The 21,118-nt window shown below is 37.2% G+C and overlaps 1 protein-coding gene across 1 annotated transcript in view; it reads left to right on the top strand.

Moving 5' to 3' along the window:
- The first annotated feature begins 14,458 nt into the window (after window positions 1-14,458).
- LOC131156657 (proteasome subunit alpha type-7-like) overlaps window positions 14,459-21,118 on the top strand; it is a 30,309-nt gene continuing 23,649 nt past the window's right edge. The window contains exon 1 of the mRNA XM_058110512.1: window positions 14,459-14,846. Coding sequence (XP_057966495.1) covers window positions 14,674-14,846 — 173 coding nt within the window. The 5' untranslated portion in view covers window positions 14,459-14,673. The remainder of the gene's footprint in view (window positions 14,847-21,118) is intronic.

Here is a 21,118-nt window from a genome sequence, read left to right as displayed (position 1 = left end):
ATAGTTGATTGGTTTGGTTGAATGATTGGATGTTTGTATGGTTAAGAATTAAATAAAGAAATTAAGTTCTTGAGTGCTTAACAAATTAAACAAATAAGTCACAAATTGGTTAAAAGAAATAAAATAAGTTTAAGAATTCTAAAAAGGAATTAAAAGAAAATTTTAAAAGCCAATTCACCCCCCCTCTTGGGAAGTTATTCCTAATTTCAGTTCATATAACAATTCTTAGGAATCTTCCATTAAAATCCTTTTAAGGCTACCTTTCCTCTTTTCCACCTCTGGACAATTATTAGTTTTATGGCCCTACTTGCCACAAAACCAACAACAATCACAACTTTCCAGTGATTTTCCTTGCGAACACTTAGGATACCGTCCATACTTTTTTTTTGAACGATTCCTTGACATCTTCCCTAACCCTATTGGGTCTAAGATATCTTTTTTTTTTTTCCTGGATTTTTATGCCCTTTTCTAGAGCTCTTCTTTTTTCCAAATCTTTTCTAGGTTTTTCCTTTAACCTTGGAGGATCTAATCTTTTTATGGCACACACCTCTTGCACAACTAGTTTCTACTCTTTCTGAGTACCTAGTTGGCTTCTTGGGACAACCATATCTGCCTGCAACAACATTTGTCTTAGGGCAGCATGCTGGATTCATGAATGGCATACTTCTTACGTCCTGCAAGACATGCCTCTGCATACAGTAAAGCCTTATCATCTGCCTTACTATTTCTGCTCGTACTCCTAGAGTATCTGATACTTCTGTATCTCTCTCTAGTCTTTGTTTTACGGCTTGAGCTACCAATCTTGGCCAATTGCTTGGTAGTTTCTCCACAAAACCCTCTTTGGCATAAGCTTGGTCCTGGGGGCGTAATTGATATACAAATGTTGAAACTCACAAAGGTTAATTCTTCAAAATAACACATATCACAGATCTGAAATTTGTGATTGCCATTTTGGCTTTCTCTACTTTCATCTCCCTTATCCACTAGTGAATATCCTACAAACTCCTGTTTGAGAAAATCTGCTATAATGGCGATCACTTCATCTGGGGTCTTAATAATGTCTAGGATTACTGCACTTACATTTGAATTTCTCTACAATATTTCCCAGAAATTTCCTGCATTTCCCCTCATGGTAGATACTGCAAACTTATAAGCTCGTTCTATGTTCCAAGTTTCAACGTCATGACTTAGGATATTGTATCTAATATCCATAGCCCAATCATCTATCGCGACTGCGGGACCCTTTTCACAATATAATATAAGTATTGTCCCATTCTGGGGTACTCTTTCTGGAAACTCTTCTTAGGTCTAAATTCTTCCTAGATAATTTAAAAGAGACTCCTGCTTTTTTGCTGTAGTCTAGAGCATTTCTTTGAAAGATAATTTCTTTTGCTCCCATGGACGAGGTTCCAATTTTAGAGGCTGCCATACTGGCTTTACATCCTAAGATGAAACTTCTGGAAAACTTACTGTTTTCGAAAATCCTGATGGTTCTGCTCCTTCAGTTCCACCTCTTGCAGATCCTTTACTAGTCTTTGCAAGAATTTTTTCAGCACTGGCTAGTTTCTTAGCCTTGAGGTCTTCTACCTCATTCAGCTTATTATTGATTCTTTTCTGAATCTCTGAGACTTTATTATTTGTCCATTTTTCTCGATGTAAAAGCTTATCTAGCTCATCCTGAGCTTTTTGGATATCTTCTGTTATGTCTGATAGGACTTTAGTTTCGTCTATATCTCTGAGGGCACTTTGAACCTCCTATTCCTATGCTTCCTCATAGTCTCTAGGTGTATATCTTCCTGATATACTGCTTCTAGCTTCTTGAGTTTACTCAAGATCTGCCATCCTATCTTCATATCTTCTCAATATTTCTTTAAATTTACTCGTAATAGATTTTTTATCAGTCATTTTTGAAGATTAATGAGATCTTGGTTGTCTAATTTTGATCCTAATGTTTTTGTGGAGTTGCTCTAACTGCTACTCACACTGTCTAATTCTAAATTGATAGAGACAAATTTACTCTTCAATCTCTGGTAACTGTGATTTAAGACCTGGCTTAACTTTTTTTAAATCAAGTACTATAGGATCTAATTCAAAATTAACTTTAGAAGTAGGTAGTTTGAAAATTTTTTCTCTCCACGCTTCTTCAATTAAGTTCTCATAAAATCTTATATTAGACTTTATAGAAGCCTTCTGATAAAAAATTAACCCTTTTTCTTTTTTTTTTTCTCTTTTACTGATCATAAAACCACAACTTGGCTCCAATCATAAAAAATCAAGCCCTACCATTCATATCCACATGTTAAAAAAAAATCACTAGCCAAGGAAAAAAAGAGTTTGAGATGCATAGTTCCTTTTTCAAAAAAGTACATAAGCGAATTGAGAAAATGAATATGATAGTCCACTTTGGATCCAATTCCCTTTCACACAGAGCTGATGATTTGTTTGGCTTTATTTGATAGGTTTTTTATTTTTTATTTTTTTTTAAGAAAAATAAATTATTTATCATTTATTTATTTAGGTATTGTATTGTCTGGGATAGTGTTTGAATGTTTGCAAGCAATCAATTTTTGCATTTTAAATTTTTTCCCCAAAAACAGAATAATAATTGCAGAGCTAGAAGTCAATATAAATGCATGAATCATAGATGATTATGTTGAGTTTTTTCCCGTTTTATGATTAACAAGAAATAAAATATAAAATAATACTCTGAATAGAAAATTTTTTCCCAAACTAATGCTCACGTAATCTCGCAGCATGAAGCTGCGAGATTTAAACTGATGGCCAATGAAGAGTGGACGCGTGGCAGCGTGCAGACGAAATCTCGCAGCTTCATGCTGCGAGATTTAAAGACAGACGAACAAGATTTAAACTCAGGGCCAATGAGGAGCGGACGTGTGGCAGCGTGCAGGCAAAATCTCGCAGCTTCATGCTGTGAGATTTAACTTAAATTTTATTTTTTAAATTGTAAATATATAAATTTAAACAAAAATTTTACATAAAAGAAATTATTGATTATAAATAAGTATTTTGTCATAAAAATTTGGATAAAATCCAAAAAAATATTTCAAAATATGATTCTAACCCCTGAATTTACAAAAAATACTACAAAATTTCGTAGTATTTAAATTTAAATTTAAATTTGTAAAAAGGGAAAGTTATAATTAAATTTAAATTATAACTTTAAAAATTAAAATTTAATTAAATTTTATCTAAAGAAATAAATTATCTAAAAATTATGATTTTTACGAGGATTGCCCATGTAATTTTTTCTAATTTATTAAATAATAATTTTGCCATTTGATTATTATTTTTACCTCTTAATTTTTTCATTGAGCAAGTCTAAAGAACAAAAGGAGAGTGCAAATTTGTCATTTTATTGTGTGAGAAAAGTAATGAACATTAGTAATGTTGTTTTTGGAGTACCAAGGATATCATTTTTATTTTTGATATAAATATTATTAATATAACTAAATTAATTAATTATTAATGCATAAGCATTTTTTTAAGGTAATAAATGTTAATTTGCGCTTGTAATGAAGGGGAATTTTCAAATGAAAAAATTTAAAATTAGTTTTTCAAAACACATATATTAATTCATGCTTTAAAAGAACTATATATATTATTTTTTTAAAAAAATTGTGAATGCTAAGGGCTTGTCTACTTATTATCTGTATCCAAGCGTGAGATGCAAAATATGCAAAATTCATATCTCGTAAAGAGTTTTTAAAAACTTATTTTCATGAACATATGAACTATTGTCCTTCAAAATTTAATTTTTTTTTCATTTTTTCAAAGACATATTTTTGTACACCACAAGAATATAAGATATAAGTAATATAATCAACTTTTGAATATATATATATATATATAAATATATATATATATATATATTTTTACCTCTTATACAAGGCCGATTCTAATATCTTGTATAAGGTCGATTCCATATCATATTATAATTCCTCTCCTGATAGTGAAGTTTCTTATCACATCCGTCCATGGAGCAGTTATAGCCGAACCACGTAAATTTTTATCTCATCTCTATTTGTTTATTTTTCTATTTATTTTCTGCATCTTTTATAACAACAAACTCTTTTTTAAAATTAATTAATTAATTTTTAAATAATATTTTGTGTGTAAACTTAAAATTAAAAAATACAGTTCTTAATTAACAAATAATTCAGTAAATTTAAATTACTTGAATCAAAAGAAAATGTAAAGTGGGCATGCGCAGATCTGAATGCTTCAAAATTTTGGCTCGGCTTTGACCCTGAGTCAATAGTTAGCGATCAGCTGTGGAGTGACCCATCTGGGTTTGGTGCTTGTTTTTTTGCTTTGGCAGCGGCAGTCCTCGTCGTCGTTGGTCGTTGCAGAGGAGGAAAAACACGCCGAGAAGGGAGGGGAACACTCCATGCAAAGGCCATGCAAATACTGGATGGATTAGCGAGATTACTAGAGTCATTTTGGGGAAATATTTTCTCAAATATGATATTATTTAATATATTATTTTAAAATAAAGATAAAATTGAAAAAAAAAACTCACCCTTTTTACCCTCAGAAGGCCTATATTTATAGGTATGTTCCTTATTCCTAACTTAAATTTGATTGACTAATTAAATTTAAATTAATCAATCAAATTTAAAACTAATTTGTTAATTAAGTTGATTAGTCAATTGAAATTATTCAATCAATCTTAATTAACTAATTCATTTTCAGTTATGATTTTCTAACTGAAATTAATTTTTGTGTGCAGGTGGCAAGCATGGAATTAGAATATCCGGTCTTTCTTTCTTTATTTCATTTTATGTATTTTTGTTTTGTTTATTTATTTTCAACGAAAAAAAGATACAATTTTCTTGTATTTTATAATTTTTTGTTTATATTTTCTCACTTTATAGAAATAAAAATAAAATTTTCCCAATTTTTTTTATATAAGCCCCAGACAAAATAAAGTGTCTACATAACCTTTAATTTGAAACTTTAATTTAATATCTAATCATTAAAATCTCAATTATAAAAATTTAAACATATTAGATGAACACCATCATCACAAACTTTGCTCAAACACTCTCAATGCTCATCGTCATTAAGATAAGGGATGGATTATCACTTATCGATTCGTTCAAGCACAATGGGGCTCATGGATCAAGAAAGGAAAGAAATACAATTAGCATAAAATTGAACTTTGGGCCATGATGGACAAATTTAGCTTGGACAACATAGTCGACTCACGCTCTTAGGGGAATAACGAAATCAATCGAAAGCCATGAAACCGATCGAACTACACAGAACCTAACTATACCAATTAATTTTTTACACCATTCGATTTGGTTAAATTAAAAAAATTAGTAAATCAAATATTTTGGTTCGATTTCAGTTTTGTGTTTATGAAATTGAATTTAAGGAATTAACTTAACTAGACATGTAAATTTAGATGATACGAATTATGTGTCATTTTTTAGATTTTGCAGTATTGAATTCTTTAGAGATACGAATTATTAAATGATATATACAAAAGAATAAAAAAAATAATCAATTATATACAAATGAAATCAAAACAATCAATGATATACATACAAATAAAATGCAATTAAAGTAATGCTAAACTACTCCGTGCTGCAGCGAGGTCGTCTCCGGGGTCGTGGTGGCTGCCGTCTGCGTCTACCCTCTCCCTGCTCGTCAGCATCATCAGGTGTCCTGACCCGTCGTGCTGGATGTGAATCCTCTCCCCAAAGAGGTGTTGCATCATCATCATCAGCCATGCGGAGCGCACGCGGTGAGAAATGATACGATGTCTCGGGACGAGAACGAGGCGGCCTAGGGGGTGCATCGACCTCCACCCCATCGAAAAGATCGTCCAATAAAAATGACATGGATGGGGTAGCAGCAGAGTCAGATGGGGCATCAGTCGTTCTGCTCGATGGTTCGGCAATATGAGCTGTAGTGGAAGGCGCATCAGGCGCTGACGGGCCAAACAAGTACTCAGCCTGTACGACTGGTGGGGAGGACATGGGAGTCCCAGGACGACTAGAGGAGGCATGTCGTCCTCCTCGTACTGAAGCTGGTCGACCTCCTCGTGTTGGTACATCAGGTCGACCTCCTCGTTCTAGGATCCGTCGACCGTCCTCGTGGATGAGGTCCAGTGCAGCACTCATCAATCGATGGATCGCAGGATCCGACGAGATCTGCTCTGCCTCAATGACTATGTCAGCCTGCAGGATATGAACATATTTTATTAACGCATTCAAATCGGAACGTATATATAATAAAATGAGTTGTGGCATTAATCTTCTTACGAGGCTCAAATATACAGCTGCGGTCCTGTCAACGAAGCAGCGTGTGATAGACCTATACCAAGTGAAGTATGGGTCATCTAGACGCATCGGACTGTGCTCCGCCACTCCTCGTACGATGTAGTCTCGCCGATGCTCCCACGCAGTAACGAATATCGCGTGCATACTCGACCAGTCTGTGACCCCTCGACTGCGTCCATCCATGCCGTGGAGATCGTCCCCAACAATATCTACCCCCGAAGTCATAAATGGGGCTGGAATGACCTGTCGAAACCCGAACTATCGCATGACTCGATCGGGGAGATACCACTCAATAATATGAAAGCATATGAGTGGCACTCGCACTACCAACAGGTCCCTCCCGTCTGCATAGGCAGGCGGCATGTCGGCTAAAATCTCATCCGTGTAGGGCATCCATATAAACTGCAGTTAGACAAAACAAAAAGTTATGCGGACTATACACAACTGAAAGAAAGAAAGAAATGCTTTCATGTGCTATACTTTAACTGATTTATACCTCATGCTCCCGGTGCATGTCCAACTCGAACCTGTACCAGGGCAATGTGTGAAGCGCAACCATCGATGCCCTCAAGTCGTCCCTCCATCTGTATAAGATGAAATCTAAGTTCCCAAATGCAAGACTACTACATATTACGAATTAGTATTCGTAATAGTTATTAAGTGAATATATAAGGATAGATAAAATAGGTACTAACCGATATGCGAGCGGGAGAGGATCAACCGGACGACCATCCTGACCCCTCTCAATCTGCAGGAAACCTCGCCGCATAGGCGTGAATGAAGGAAATCTCTCCCAAGCCCAAACCTGAAGTAAGCGAAGGGGGCCCGCAATCTGTGTCTTCGAGTGGTGCGCGGCGCGACACATCTCCCTGTACAACCACGCCAAAGTGGCGGACCCCCAACTGTACGAGTGACACGCTCCGAAGTCCTCAAGAAGTGGAAGGAACATAAGATGCACATAACTGCCGGAAACATCCGAGAAGATCACCCCACAAATCAAACGCAACAAGTGGGCTCGTGCGTGGCATGCTATTGTCTGAACATCTGCATGTGCCGAGAGCTCACGAAACGCATCCCCCTCAAGGAACCGCATATGGATGCGTGCACAAACTAACTCGCTGTTAGGCGGAATAACGCCTAACAAATGCTCGCACATAGTACGCAGGCTGAGTCGACCCTGACGGTCTGTAGGTCCCTCCACTGGTCCGGCAGTGCGACCAATGACAGCTCGCCCATCAATCGGCAACCCGAACAAAACAGCTACGTCCTGTAATGTGACGGTGGCCTCACCATGAGGTAGGTGGAACGTGTGCGTCTCGGGTCTCCATCGCTCCACCAATGATGTGACAAGATGCCAATCAAGCTGGATATGAGCAATCCGATAAATGCCATAAAACCCCACATCGCGTATCAGCTGGACAATGCGGGGGTCTGCCTCTAACCAACGCTCGGCAAACTGCGTGCCCCCTCGGCAGCACAGGGGCTCCGCATGCCCCTCAATCCACGCTCGGCTGGCCCTGTGATGATCGCCCATCGTCAAGACGCTCGGATCGGACGGCCCTAGATCAATCCTGGAAATGCATCGTTGCATCAGAATAGATATAAATAAAAAAGAAACTGTGTGAAATAGTATAAAACTGCATACGAAATCAACGCGATGGTCCCGCTGCATCGCCCGAGTGGGTCCTTCTCGGACACCTTGTGCGATTATGCCCTTCTTGATGACATATACTGCACGTGCTCCTTTTCCTACCTTCCCTAGCATCCATCTCATTGTGTATATGGGAGCTCCTTGGACGACCTTTATGTCGAGCATACGCTGGATTTGCCTGTATAATCGGCAAAGACGATGCTGGCCAGTACGCCTCATGCATAATCGGCTGAAAATCCGCCGCATATATCGCATAATGTTCGGCGGTGGTCCAACAAGGCTCAACGTACTGCATGGCGTTGAGTTGTGTCTCCGCACATGTAGCGAGAAGGTGGGAGCATGGAAAGTGTAAGGCTTGCCACTTCCCACACGAGCAGCCGTGCAAATCCTGAATGCGAAGCGTTTGCACGTTGTTTCCTTTATGAGGTCCCAAATGCGCAGTCGTGATGCTGAAAGTACCTCTAGACCGGTTGAACGTCGTCACGCGATGTCCGGTCGCCTTCAACTTCCTTCTTTCCATCGCAAGCAATGTATGAGGAGTTAATGCATTTCCTCCTGATATTGCATTACGAGCAGCCTCACGTCGGCTATTGAAATAATGTGCAACGCGATAAAATGTCAGTTGCACAAGGGCAGTGATTGGGAGGCTACGAGCGCCCTTAAGGGCGGCGTTGAAACATTTGACGAGGTTTGTCGTCATGTTCCCATACCTTCTGCCCCCGTCGTGGCACTGAGTCCACATATGAGGAGCGATTTGATCAAAGAACGTCTTTGCGGGTTCCCCACCCTCATCGAAGATCTTCTCCATCCACATGTTAAACTTTCTAACCTGATGCTCCCTTCCCGCGCGCTCAGCCATTCGCTTTAGATTGACACTGTGCACTTTCGTGCTGAAGTTGCTTACAACGTGTTGAAGGCAGAATCGGTGGTGCGCACGCGGTGGCTGCCAATCGGGATTGTGAGACACTGCAGCGATGATCCCTGGATGCCTATCTGATATAAGGCAAATATCGTCCCTATCGGTAATGGAACGAAGACAACACAGAAACCAATTCCATGTGTCCAAACTTTCCTCTTGCACAATAGCGAATGCAAGGGGGAATATCTGCCTATTTGCATCCGGGCACGTCGCAATAAGGAGTTTTCCCTTGTACTTACCGTACAAGTGTGTCCCATCTATACAGATCACAGGAGGACAGTGGGGAAAACCCTGAATAGATGCTGCGAACGCCCAAAAGACTGATACAAATGTTACGGTCTGATCGCTGCCGGGTATAGGGTTCCACCTCCACTTTACGACAGTACCAGGATTATAAGTGCACATTGCTTCCATCCACCTAGGCAACGTTTGATAAGACTTCTCCCAATCGCCGAATACTTGGGCAATTGCCTTCTGTTTGCCTAACCAAATTTTCTTATATAAGATGGAATAGCCATAACGACGATCTATGAATTCTTTCAATGTAGCGATTGAGGTCGACGCATCACCCCTTATCATATTCACAACCTCACTAGCAATAAGGGACGACGTGATTTGGCTATGGTCTTGCGAGAGGAGTTCATTCAAGCATGTGTGCGGACCACCATATTGAGTGATTTCAAAGAATCGATGTTTCTGACGATACATCGCACGCAGTCTCCAACTGCATTCAGAGTTCTTACACCTAACAACCCATAATAGTGGGGTTGACAGCAGGACGTAGAAGTCATGGTGCGTTCGAGCGTGGTATATTCGCACAGCAGCTATCAATTGATCTTTCGACCCGAATAGCATCCCTTGACTCAGTTCTGATGATTCATCCCAACGAGTTACCCGTATAGGAAGCTCGTCACCATGGGACAAATCTGCAGCCTCTACGTCAATTACACCATACATAGGAGGTTCCTCCATGAAATCTGCCGTATCCGTGCCATCGTTCGATTGACGGGGGGATGGGTCGACATCATCGGGGAACTCGTTCGTCCCTTCACCAATTTCCTCCTCGTACGTGTCATCTTGTAAATGAACATCATTCGTGATGTTCATCCCCACGTCCAGCGCGTTGTTCGCTATTGCGAACAACGATCCTGGTTGTTCTGCTGAAACATCTTCGCAAACACCATGAAAATTCGTATGGATAGTAGTTCCTTCATACGTCTGCACCTCGAATGACGATCGTGGACATTCGTTCATATCCACAACAGGCATCCCACCAACATCTGCATCTTCTTCCTCCGCTTCAACCACGTGCTCAATAGACGTTCCCGGCTGCCCATGTGCGGCGACACCCATCTGAGGAATGAGTTCAACATACAGTTGCACAGTCAAATATGTCGTCCCTACGCAGTGTGCATCCAACACCATGCGCAAACCGTAATCACTAGTTACGGGAACAACCTCATAGAAGATTGTATCATGATGCCCCTTAATCGGGTATCTTGCGGTTAGCCGCAATGCATTTTGATTTGGATCAATTTGCAAATACTTGTATATCTTCGTATGCAATTTAGTTAATTTACACCTATGACCAATTCTAATAGGTTGAACTGGCGGAATACTATAACTAACACTGGTTTGGCCGGTTATAATGTTACCCCCCATGTACAACAATACCGGAACCAGAATACTGCTTGAACTTCCTGCCATCTAGATTGACGCCCAGTAAATATAAAAGACCTACGCAAAACAATAATTTTATGTATAAGTCGTATGCTAAGTGAATAGTGAAAAAAAATTATTTTCAATACATTAATGTGCACATTATATTCTTTAAATGGGTTAGGGTACACTCATGTAATTATATGGGTCATAAATGGGTGACCCATTTAGACCCAAAAATTAAATGGATAAAACGGGTCTACCCACTTAAACCATCGGCCCATTTAAATTTTCAACGTAATCATTTATAATAGTATTTTATTTAATGTATCACATTTAAAACTATACTACGAGCAAGTAACTAGTATAATAATTAAAATCTCTACGTGCATAACATAATTATGGATTGTTCAATTCGAACATTTATATAATTACATAAAGAATTATGAACGTAGTTTGACTTGGTTCGATTTTCAAACTAATTAATATGCATGCATATTCATAATTGCATAATTCGTTCAGTTTAGATATGCCCGTAATTATGTTGGTTTTTAATTCTAGTATTGGTTATACCTATTATTTGTAATTAAATTACATAATTAAATAATTAACATTATAATATTAAAATATCCGATGCATGATTTTATAATTATGGACCACTAAAATATAATATATGCATAATTACACAATTATGTGTATGCATGTAATTTTATTTGGTACGATTTTCCAAAAAAAAAAAAACTAATAAGCATGCATGAACATACATTACATATTTGGTTCAGCTTAGATATGCTTAAAATTATGTAGATATGTAATTATATTTTTAACTACACCTATCAATTGAAATTAAATTATAATTACATAATTAATACCGTTATTTGGAAATCTCTGTACATAATTTTATAATTATGGACAATTCAGTATAACTATATTCATAATTACGCAATTATAAATGTACACAATTGGTTTGGTTCATATGCATGCAACATGCATGTACGTAATTACATAATTGGTATGGTTTAGATATGTCCATAATTATGTAGGTATATAATTATAATATTGGCTACACCGAGCTATCATTAATCAATTAAACTACATAATCACGTAATTAACATTATAATTTGAAAATATATGTACCTAATTTTTTAATTCTGAACAATTAAATCTGAATATGTACGTAATTATCTAATTGGTTTGATTTAGATAAGCATAATTAATAGTTTGGTTCAATTATCCAAACCATCTAACATGCATGCATGTACGTAATTATATAATTGGTTCGATTTAGATACGTCAAAAATATGTAGGTATGTAATTATAGTAGTAGGTACATATCATTAGAAATTAAATTACGTACATAACTACATAATTAACATTATTATTTAGAAATCTAACCACATACATAACTACATAATTAACACTATTATTTAGAAATCTATGTACATAATTTTGTAATATGAACAATTTGGTCTCAATATGTACGTAACTACACAACTATATAAATATATATATGTACGAATTGGTTTGATTCAGTTTTCCAAACTATTTTTTTCATAAACAAAAAGAATTTATGTTTAGAAAGAAGAGAAGCTACAATGTGCAGGGACAAGAAGTCCACTATAAAAAGAGAGAAAAAAAAAAGGAAAAAAAAAAGAAAACAAAAAAACACAAGATCCCAAAAAAGAACTAAACAAAATCAACTGAGAAACCCCCTTTTCAAAACCTTACCATCAGAATTTACCGAGCTCTTCAAATTTGCTAACCCTCTTTGACCTTTGACCTTTCAACTTTTACCACCATCAGACACACTTTATTTCCTCCAATATCACTCAACTTTAAATCCATTTTATCCTCAAAAATTTGAGCTTCTAAATCCTCCTCGAAAATCTCCTCCACTAGAATGAGAAAATTCCATCCCTATGCTGAAACTTATTCAACAACCCATCATTATCAAAAATTGAAGCTCCCTCTAGACCTTCCAACATGCATGGATCAGCATAAGATAAATCCCCTATTTCATCACAGGAGCCAGAAACCTACCCATATTTTTTTGGAAATCTATCCAACAATAACCCCCCAGCACAATCAAAATCACTATTGTCATCACTTTCTAAATCTGAAACCTCATTTTAGCTTTTCTAATCTCATTTGAACCTACTGCAATCATCTCAACTTAGGAACTTTCACAATACTAAAGTCCCCTTTAAAACCTCTCCTTAGTACAGTAGTCGTTGACCCATTAGAATTTTCTCTCTTATCTTCAAATACCTTCTTCATTGCAGCACCCAAACAGGCTGCCTTTCAATGAGCAAAAACCTTATTACCTTCAAATTTATACATTTAAAGACAAAAAACAACACACTCCCCCAACGCTGCTTTTTTTCTACTCTTCTCCACACCACCTTCTAATACATTTTCGGAACTAGACACAATTTTATCACCACCTATTTCTATTAACATGTATGCATGTACATAATTATGTAATCACTTCAGTTTAGATATGTCCAAAATTATGTAGATACGTAAATATACTATTGGTTACATCTATCATTTGAAATTAAACAACATAATACGTAATTCTAAACTATAATGACATTATTAATTAAAAAAACTAACCTTCCTCTAGATGCAGAGCCAGAACCCAAATACTCGGAACGCGGCGTGTGATATCAAACCAACTCAAAACATAAACAATTATCTCATGTAAATCTCTTAAATGAAATATTCACGTTATTTTTCTAAATATTAAATAACATACCCCATCACGATCCCTCTTAAATAGCCTCGCCTCGCCTTCGCCCGAGCCCGAACGGTCACCTGCACCTCGAACGGTCACCTGCCAACGCAACGGTCGTCTGCAAGCTCGAAGCTTCGTCTGCAACTTTTCTTCTCTTCTCCTCTGCACCATTGTGTTCTGAGAAGGCTCAGGGAGGAATTCAGAGCGCAAAACAAATCTCGCAGGTTGGACCTGCGAGATTTACCACGTGTCACGATCCCTCGGAATCTCGCAGCCACGCGTCGCCTATCCGCTCGATCTCTTCTCAAATCTCGCAGGTTGGACCTGTGAGATTCACCACGTGTCACGATCGCTCGTAACCTCGCAGCCACGCGTCGCCTCTCCGTTCGATCGCTTCTCAAATCTCGCAGGTTGGACCTGCGAGATTTCTTCACCCGTCGCCACACGTCACGTTACCCCTGTTTCTTTCTTTGCCACGCGTCGATGGCAGAGTGGCCACCAGTTTAAATCTCGCAGCATGAAGCTGCGAGATTACGTGAGCATTATTTTGGGAAAAAATTCCCTGTTCAGAGTATTATTTTATATTTTATTTATTTTTAATTATAAAATGGGAAAAAACTCTGATTATGTTGGTATTTTCTAGGCTGAAAATAGAATTTTTGAGTGTTTTTCTAGATTATAAATTGATTTATTTATATCCAACTCAAAATGGACAAACGTTAAAAATCCATGTAATTACCTAAAAACAATTCACCAATCTATGCATTAAGATATAGTAAGCTTCTTATTTTCTAAAATTTAATATTTTGATGTTTTGATTTATTCTAATTTGAATTTCTTAATCTCGTGTTCTATTGTAATTAAATGGAATAACTTTAGTATAAAAGGTCCAATTATTATTATTATTTTTTTAAGTTACAATATAGAAGAATTCAAAAAATAGATAATGATCTTCGACTGTTGCTAACCTTTGAGTACCATGAAAATAATATAAGTCCTTATTTGGTCGGTTCCCAAATTCGATTGTGGGAATTAAAAGTTGATACCAATTCTGTCACAAGTTAGAAGTAATTTGTAAAATAAACTCTAATTAAAATTGTAATTTAAGCCGCATTCTTAGAGAGTGGCAAGTTACCAAGACACAGATCAAAATGACGTCGTTATGAATGCGAGTCAAACGACGTCGTGTCGTTCGTGTCTAATTGCTCGACGCTCGTTGCCTTGTTGCCCAAGTTCTCTCCGAGCAGTCGTCGCTGATACATTCTCCTTCCCGTGGTGTTGCGGACATTTTTCTGTGAGCGAAGAACAGATCCCAGAGAAGCTAACAACTCAAGCGAAGCACAGTGAAGAAGAAGTAAAAGGAGGAGGAGGAGAAGAAGAAGGTTTAACGTTAACAATGGCAAGGTACGACCGCGCGATCACGGTGTTCTCTCCGGACGGCCATCTTTTTCAGGTGGAATACGCCCTCGAAGCCGTCCGTAAAGGGAACGCCGCCGTCGGAGTCCGCGGCTCCGACGCCGTCGTGCTCGGTGTCGAGAAGAAGTCCGCCGCCAAACTACAGGATTCTAGGTACCAGCCCCATCCCTCTTTTACCATCTCTAACATTGCATCTTTAAGAATACGAATATAGCGATAGGGTGTTGAGTATTTCTGTTCCTCACTTGGCGGGATATTAGAACGACTTGGATATATCAAGTTGGACTGAACTCATTTGCTTATTGATCATTACCGGTTCATCGAAGTTTAGTGTCAACATTTACTTGTTTTCAGTTTTGTCTAAATCATTTCCGGTGTTGGGGGATACTAGAACGAGTTGGGTATGGCGAGTTGGACTGAACTCGTTTGTTGGTTGATCATTTTTCCGGCTCATCGAAATTTAGTGTGTAAATCCTTCCAAATTCAAGCTCAAAGTCCGTCCGCACACAGGGTATATCGTATGATCATTGTTGTGGGTACTTTTGGTCATTACTTGCACTGTAGTCTTAACTAGAACTCTTGAAACATTCCACGCATTTCAAATATTATAGTTGCAGTAAGCACTTATTATTTGTGTGGGTGTAAATTTTGAAATTCTATATACGTTCCCCATGTAACATGCATAGAGGCAGGTGTATTTTTAAATCCTTTAGTGTGCGCTTGCCCCTGTTGGGACTTATAACAGATCAACCCATGGTCTCATTAATGTTTGAAGATTCTGCACACTGCTCTAGTTCAAAAGTACTCTATTCAATTTTTGCTTTTAGAAGTAGGAAAAGAACATTGTAAGTGCGAGCGTAATGATGACTTACTTGATGGAAGGAAATATTTGCATTGCTCATTTATAGCCAGTGAACATGTTTTTTTGATAGGCAACTAGGGAATACTGAAGGGATGGTGAGGTTTAATCCCCATGCATATGTGGGCTGGGAGTCCATCACCACTAGGCCATCAGTGAATATGTTGTGATGTATAAATATATGATAATCAATTGAAGTGAGATTTCTGTTTGAGTATTGTAGTCCAATTGCTCCTTTGATAGCTTTTAGATAGAGTGGTAGAGCACCTTAGTAATACCATGCAAATGCCTAGTAAGTTTGAGCTTTAGATTCAGTTTGTCTCAGTGACAATTAGTTTTTGACATAGGCAGTGACTATGCAGAATCGCCTACATCTTATGCATTTGACATGGATTTAAAGAACAAATGACACAACTCATATTATGAGGCTTACTTCATCAATCAAGTGAATATGAGGGCTTCCATTACAGTTTGTAAAATTTTGTGTTTCTATTTTCAGATTATTTTATTTAATCATTCAGGCTACTGAATTATCAACACAATTTTTATAAGAAAGAATTATACTAGCAGCAGAACTAGAAAGCATAGTGAAGGGAGAAAAAGATGTCCTCCAAGAAGAGAGTGAACTACAGCCAAAAAATTATAGAAGAGAGTACAGAAGTGTTGCTAGCCAATCCATAACAGGATCAGGCAATGGCAAACCCCTAAGAAACCCAAAAAGTGGACATAGAGGCTAAAAAGACAGCTTTATCCCACAACAAAACTAGGGAGGTTATGAGATCGTTGAAGGTTCTTGCATTTCTTTTGATGCGTAATTCACAAGAAAAATATGTCCATAGCCCTAAGAGATAGGCATTCAGAGGTGGGTAACAACCCTACAATGAAGGAAAAGTTGTGCTTTTGTTTCTTGGGCTTGTGGCACATTACATACATAATAGGCATGAGTAATGTAAGGCCTTGTGATCTGAAGCAGATCATGTGTGTTAATCCTATCCAAAGTCATCATCCAAATTAAGGTTCATATCTTGAATAGGACTCCAGCCTTCCAAACATGTGGGTCCAAGCAAACAAGTTGGGAGTGGGAGATTTTGAGAAGGTGAAGAAAAAAGGATTTTGTAGAAATTTTTTTTTAATGAATCGCCTTCCTGCAGTCTCTTGGCTTCCCTCCTAGATGGAACAAAATGATTCAATGTGTTGAGTAAAGTGGTCAATTCGACAACCTCTCTTTTATTGAGATTCCTAAAGCAGTTGAAATCCCATGAACAAGGAGTACCCCTCAAAAGAAAGAATGGTGTAACGACCCGGCCCTTTACACGGACTCAGGTGTCACTCACATACATCAAATACCTATACCTGTTCAAGATATGGAAACAACCCGCCCTAAACAGGGACATACGGGTGTAAATCATACATAATCATGATGTAAATGTCGCAGAAAAACATAAACAGCCATTGGGATTACTACTAGCCTTATACCAGAGTTCACTAATACATCCATAATTTACATACATTCGGACTTAGAGTAATCGTCATATTACAACCCTCCAAAAAGGACTTTCATCAAGTTTAGTACAAAATTTAGATGCTTACGTAAGCTAACCAAAATAACCACCCCAGTCCCTTTATCTACTAGGACCGACGCACGGACGGACCTGAAAACAAAGGTTGTAAGATAGGGTGAGACACCTCTCAGTAAGGAAGAAGGAGTTACAACAGTGTGTGACTGCATACATGCATATTTTCATTCAACATCTGGAATATAAATCAAATATTTTCAATACAGTAATGCATCAGGTATATCATCATTCATATTACAAAATTCTCACATCTGTCTTTCGACCATTTAATGATTTATCAGATGATCAACAGCAAAATATCCCTATAACCAGTTTTACCCTGTGGCTCAGGTTGTGCACTGGTACTCGTCCAATGTCCTGTTCGTGCAGATACTGCCGAGTACCTAAATACAATCCGACTGCCCCCATTGGCCCAATGTCAGCCAATGGTTTCACCCTGCTAGCCGACCATCTTGGTACCCACATTGTTTAATACGTGTGGTTGCACGTGTACATCTAGCTACGATATCGTGCCGTATCATATAACAGTAGTTTATTTCAACTCTGCAAAGAAAGTATTTTTCAACCCTCCCGGGACTCTCAAGCTGTGGTTCCGTGTATCATAAATTCAATTTATACAAATATGATTTTATCTCCCATAATCTATATCAATAGTATAGAAATAATTCCAGCGGGTTCAAACCGGCGTCTTTCCACTCAGTTTACCCCTCTTTGTTTATTGATGCGGCTCGGTGTATCACTAGCCTCTGTTTATCACATTGTCAGTGTAACAAATTGGAATTTCATTCCCATATTTTATATCAGTAGTATAGAAAATACATTCATTTCCATTTCAACATATATCACACAAGTTTAATACAAAAACCCGCTAAATGATAGAAATTCAATATACATAGTTTAACTGAATAAATAAAGGATTCGAGCCTCTCATACTATAGTATAAATACAAATAAACAAAGTTTGTAAAATTTGGAGATCACACATCGAAATCCTCGTTTTTACCAAAAATCGTAAAATCGTCAAAACGGCATCTCTGCTCGGTAGAATTTCACAAATAAGCAGTTAAATCATAGATAATAACATAAACTAGCTTTTTAGCGGTTTAGTTTTTCAAAATAGCTGTTGTAATCAAGTTCCCCTTACCTTATACTTGAAATGAAACTTCGTACGAAAACGGTCCAAAACGACAACTCGAGATCCCGAAAACCTAAAACCACAGAACATAATCTTACTATGTTTTCTACTGCTATCCAAATATCCAATAAAAAATAGGATCAGATTCCTACCTCGATTCTTGGGAAAGCCCGAAACCCTCTGAAACGACGATCCTATCCACTAAAAGTGTAGAGTTTTCTCTTCTGATCCACGCAGTACCCTCCGTTTTTGGAAACAGACGACGAATGGCGAAGGATCTTAGTGAGAGAGAGAGAGAGAGAGAGAGAGAGAGAGAGAGAGAATGAGAGAGAATAAGAGAATTTATAGAATAAATCCTAACTTAGCCCTTAAGTAATCTAAATAAATATCTCCTCCAAGATATTTATATATAAATATCTCAAAATATCTCTTTTTAAAATATCCTCTTCAAAATATCTCTTTATTTATATATTTATTTTAATTTTATTTATTTATTTTATTATTATTTTTTTCTCGGGGTCGGGTTACTACAAATGGTGTTGATGGGTGCATTGTGGAGGGAGGATAATTTATACAGTGAAGAACTAATGACTCCAACGAACCCTACCCCACCCAAGGATCCTCCTAGAATGGACCCTATTGCCATTGTTCACTTTGAAACAGATGAGTGGAAAAGGAAAGACTAGCAACCTAAGATACAAACTTCTAGGGACTAGGATAAGAAACATAACCATTTCCTCTATAGTCCCACCCATTCTGATGCACCCCATACTTAGTTACTTTTAGTTAACTTGTGCCTTAAGCTCTACTTACTTTTCATAATCTTATGCCTTAAGCTCTAAGGGGACTTTTCACAACCTTTTCCCAATTAAAATGGTGTTTTTAGGAAACCACATTACTGAGTTCTCTCTAGCCTCCAAAACCCCAGGAAGCTAACAGGGTGATCTCTCCTAATCTCCCTAAAACCTAGCCCAAGAAAGCCACGGATCATCCTCTCTAGAATCCTAGCTGTGCCCTTGGGCATAAGAAGAGATAGAAAGTAAACCATTATGTTAGAGAGGGCTGCACTGAGTGTGTTACGACCCCCTATGGTAAAGTACCCCTTTCTTTGCCCCTCCAATCTGCCCTAAACTCTCTTGATCATAGGATCCCAAAAGCCACGGGCTTAGGGCAGGAGAGTGGCCACTCCATAATAGTGAATGCCGCCATGGCCTTAAACAACAACGACAACAAACCAAGCCTTAAGTCCACTAGGTTATTAAATCCTTTACACCAATATACGCAATTGTGGATAATTTCCTCTGACAATTTAAGGGCTATTAAATCCTTACTATTTCATTTCAAGTTATCTTTGGTCTACCCTTTTACTACAATTTACAGTAACTTACTCCATTCTGACTCCTCACGGTGCACTATTTGGCATATGTTGCTAGTACCCACATTTGAGACTCCTTTTCCTTATCTTATCTTCTATAAGTATTATGCCTAACTTACCATAATATGTTCATTCCTTAATTTATCTTTCAACATTATATCACTCATCCACTTTAGCATTCTCATTTTGACAACTTTTATTTTTTGGATATGCTGTTTCTTAATTTCCCAACATTTTGGTCCATATAGCATTGTTGGTTTTATCATGATTTTAAATAGCAACTGCAGTACCTCATGCAGTTACATAACAACGTTTTGGTTTATAGATACCGTACACTGCTAAATTGGAAGGAAGAAAATTCATAGTCGTATCGGCCATTACAAACCACTACGTTACATGTGGCTGTTAAGTAAATGCTACAGTACTGTTAGCAATATATATATATATATATATTATTTTTTAGAGTTACAAAAAATACAATAAATTAAATTATTTTACTTGTTGAAGTAATAAATATCTAATCAATTTAGGGTCTTAGACCACCAAGCTATATTGTATAACTATAGCCTAAGCTTTAAAATTATAATATATAACAAGCTTTTAAAAGGCACAACTTTTTTCTTCTCATTTTTTACCCTTTCATGTCTGTCTTGACAAGCTATCTAAAGAAAGGGGGGAGAAGATTATAATCAGGCTGATAATGACACAAAAGTTATTTATCTTTGATAACATTTTCAAGAGATGCATTAATGAACAATTTGATATGGACACTATTATGTGACAAAAAAAAAACATATTTATTTTGATAACATTAGTAGTTTGATATTTCTTCTATATTTTTAAACTCAACCTTCTTTTTTCTTTCTAGTTTTTGTTATGTTCAGGTTGTTAATACTTTATTTATTTGATGATAAATGTTACAATTATTCAATAGCAAGCCTTAGTTGAGCCTTTTAAAAACTTGTTATATATTATAATTTTAAAGCTTAGGTTACAGTTATGCCATATAACTTGGTGGTCCAACACCCTAAATTTATTAGATTTTTTTTTTTACTTTAGCAAATAAATAGAACTTATTTAATTTATTGTATTTTTTGTACGTCTAATGTGTCTAATAGATTTATGAAGTGTATAATTTGTTTTTGTTTTATTAATTAATTTATCACACATTTGAGTAATGAAAAAGTGAAAAAAAAATATATATCCTCTCGCCAAAAAATGTTTATAAAAATCCCTAACCTCCTTGTCATTCTACGTATTGCCCATGATCCTCACCCCGAAATCTAACTCCATAATAAAAATCTTTCTCGTCCCATTAGCCATTCTGTAAAAAACCTGTATTGGTCTACTTCAGTCTTGAGTTTTGGTGCCAAGTGTCAACTCATATCCTCTCTTAATAATAGCACCTCCAGATCGTTGCAAAGTCTAGCCTTTCTCAACCTACCGTCCTCATCTAACACACCACACTTGTCCAGCTTAT

The sequence above is a fragment of the Malania oleifera genome, chromosome 5 (genome assembly GCF_029873635.1).
Source record: "Malania oleifera isolate guangnan ecotype guangnan chromosome 5, ASM2987363v1, whole genome shotgun sequence".
NCBI classification, from domain to species: Eukaryota; Viridiplantae; Streptophyta; class Magnoliopsida; order Santalales; family Ximeniaceae; genus Malania; species Malania oleifera.
This window is presented reverse-complemented; position numbering and strand designations above follow the sequence as displayed.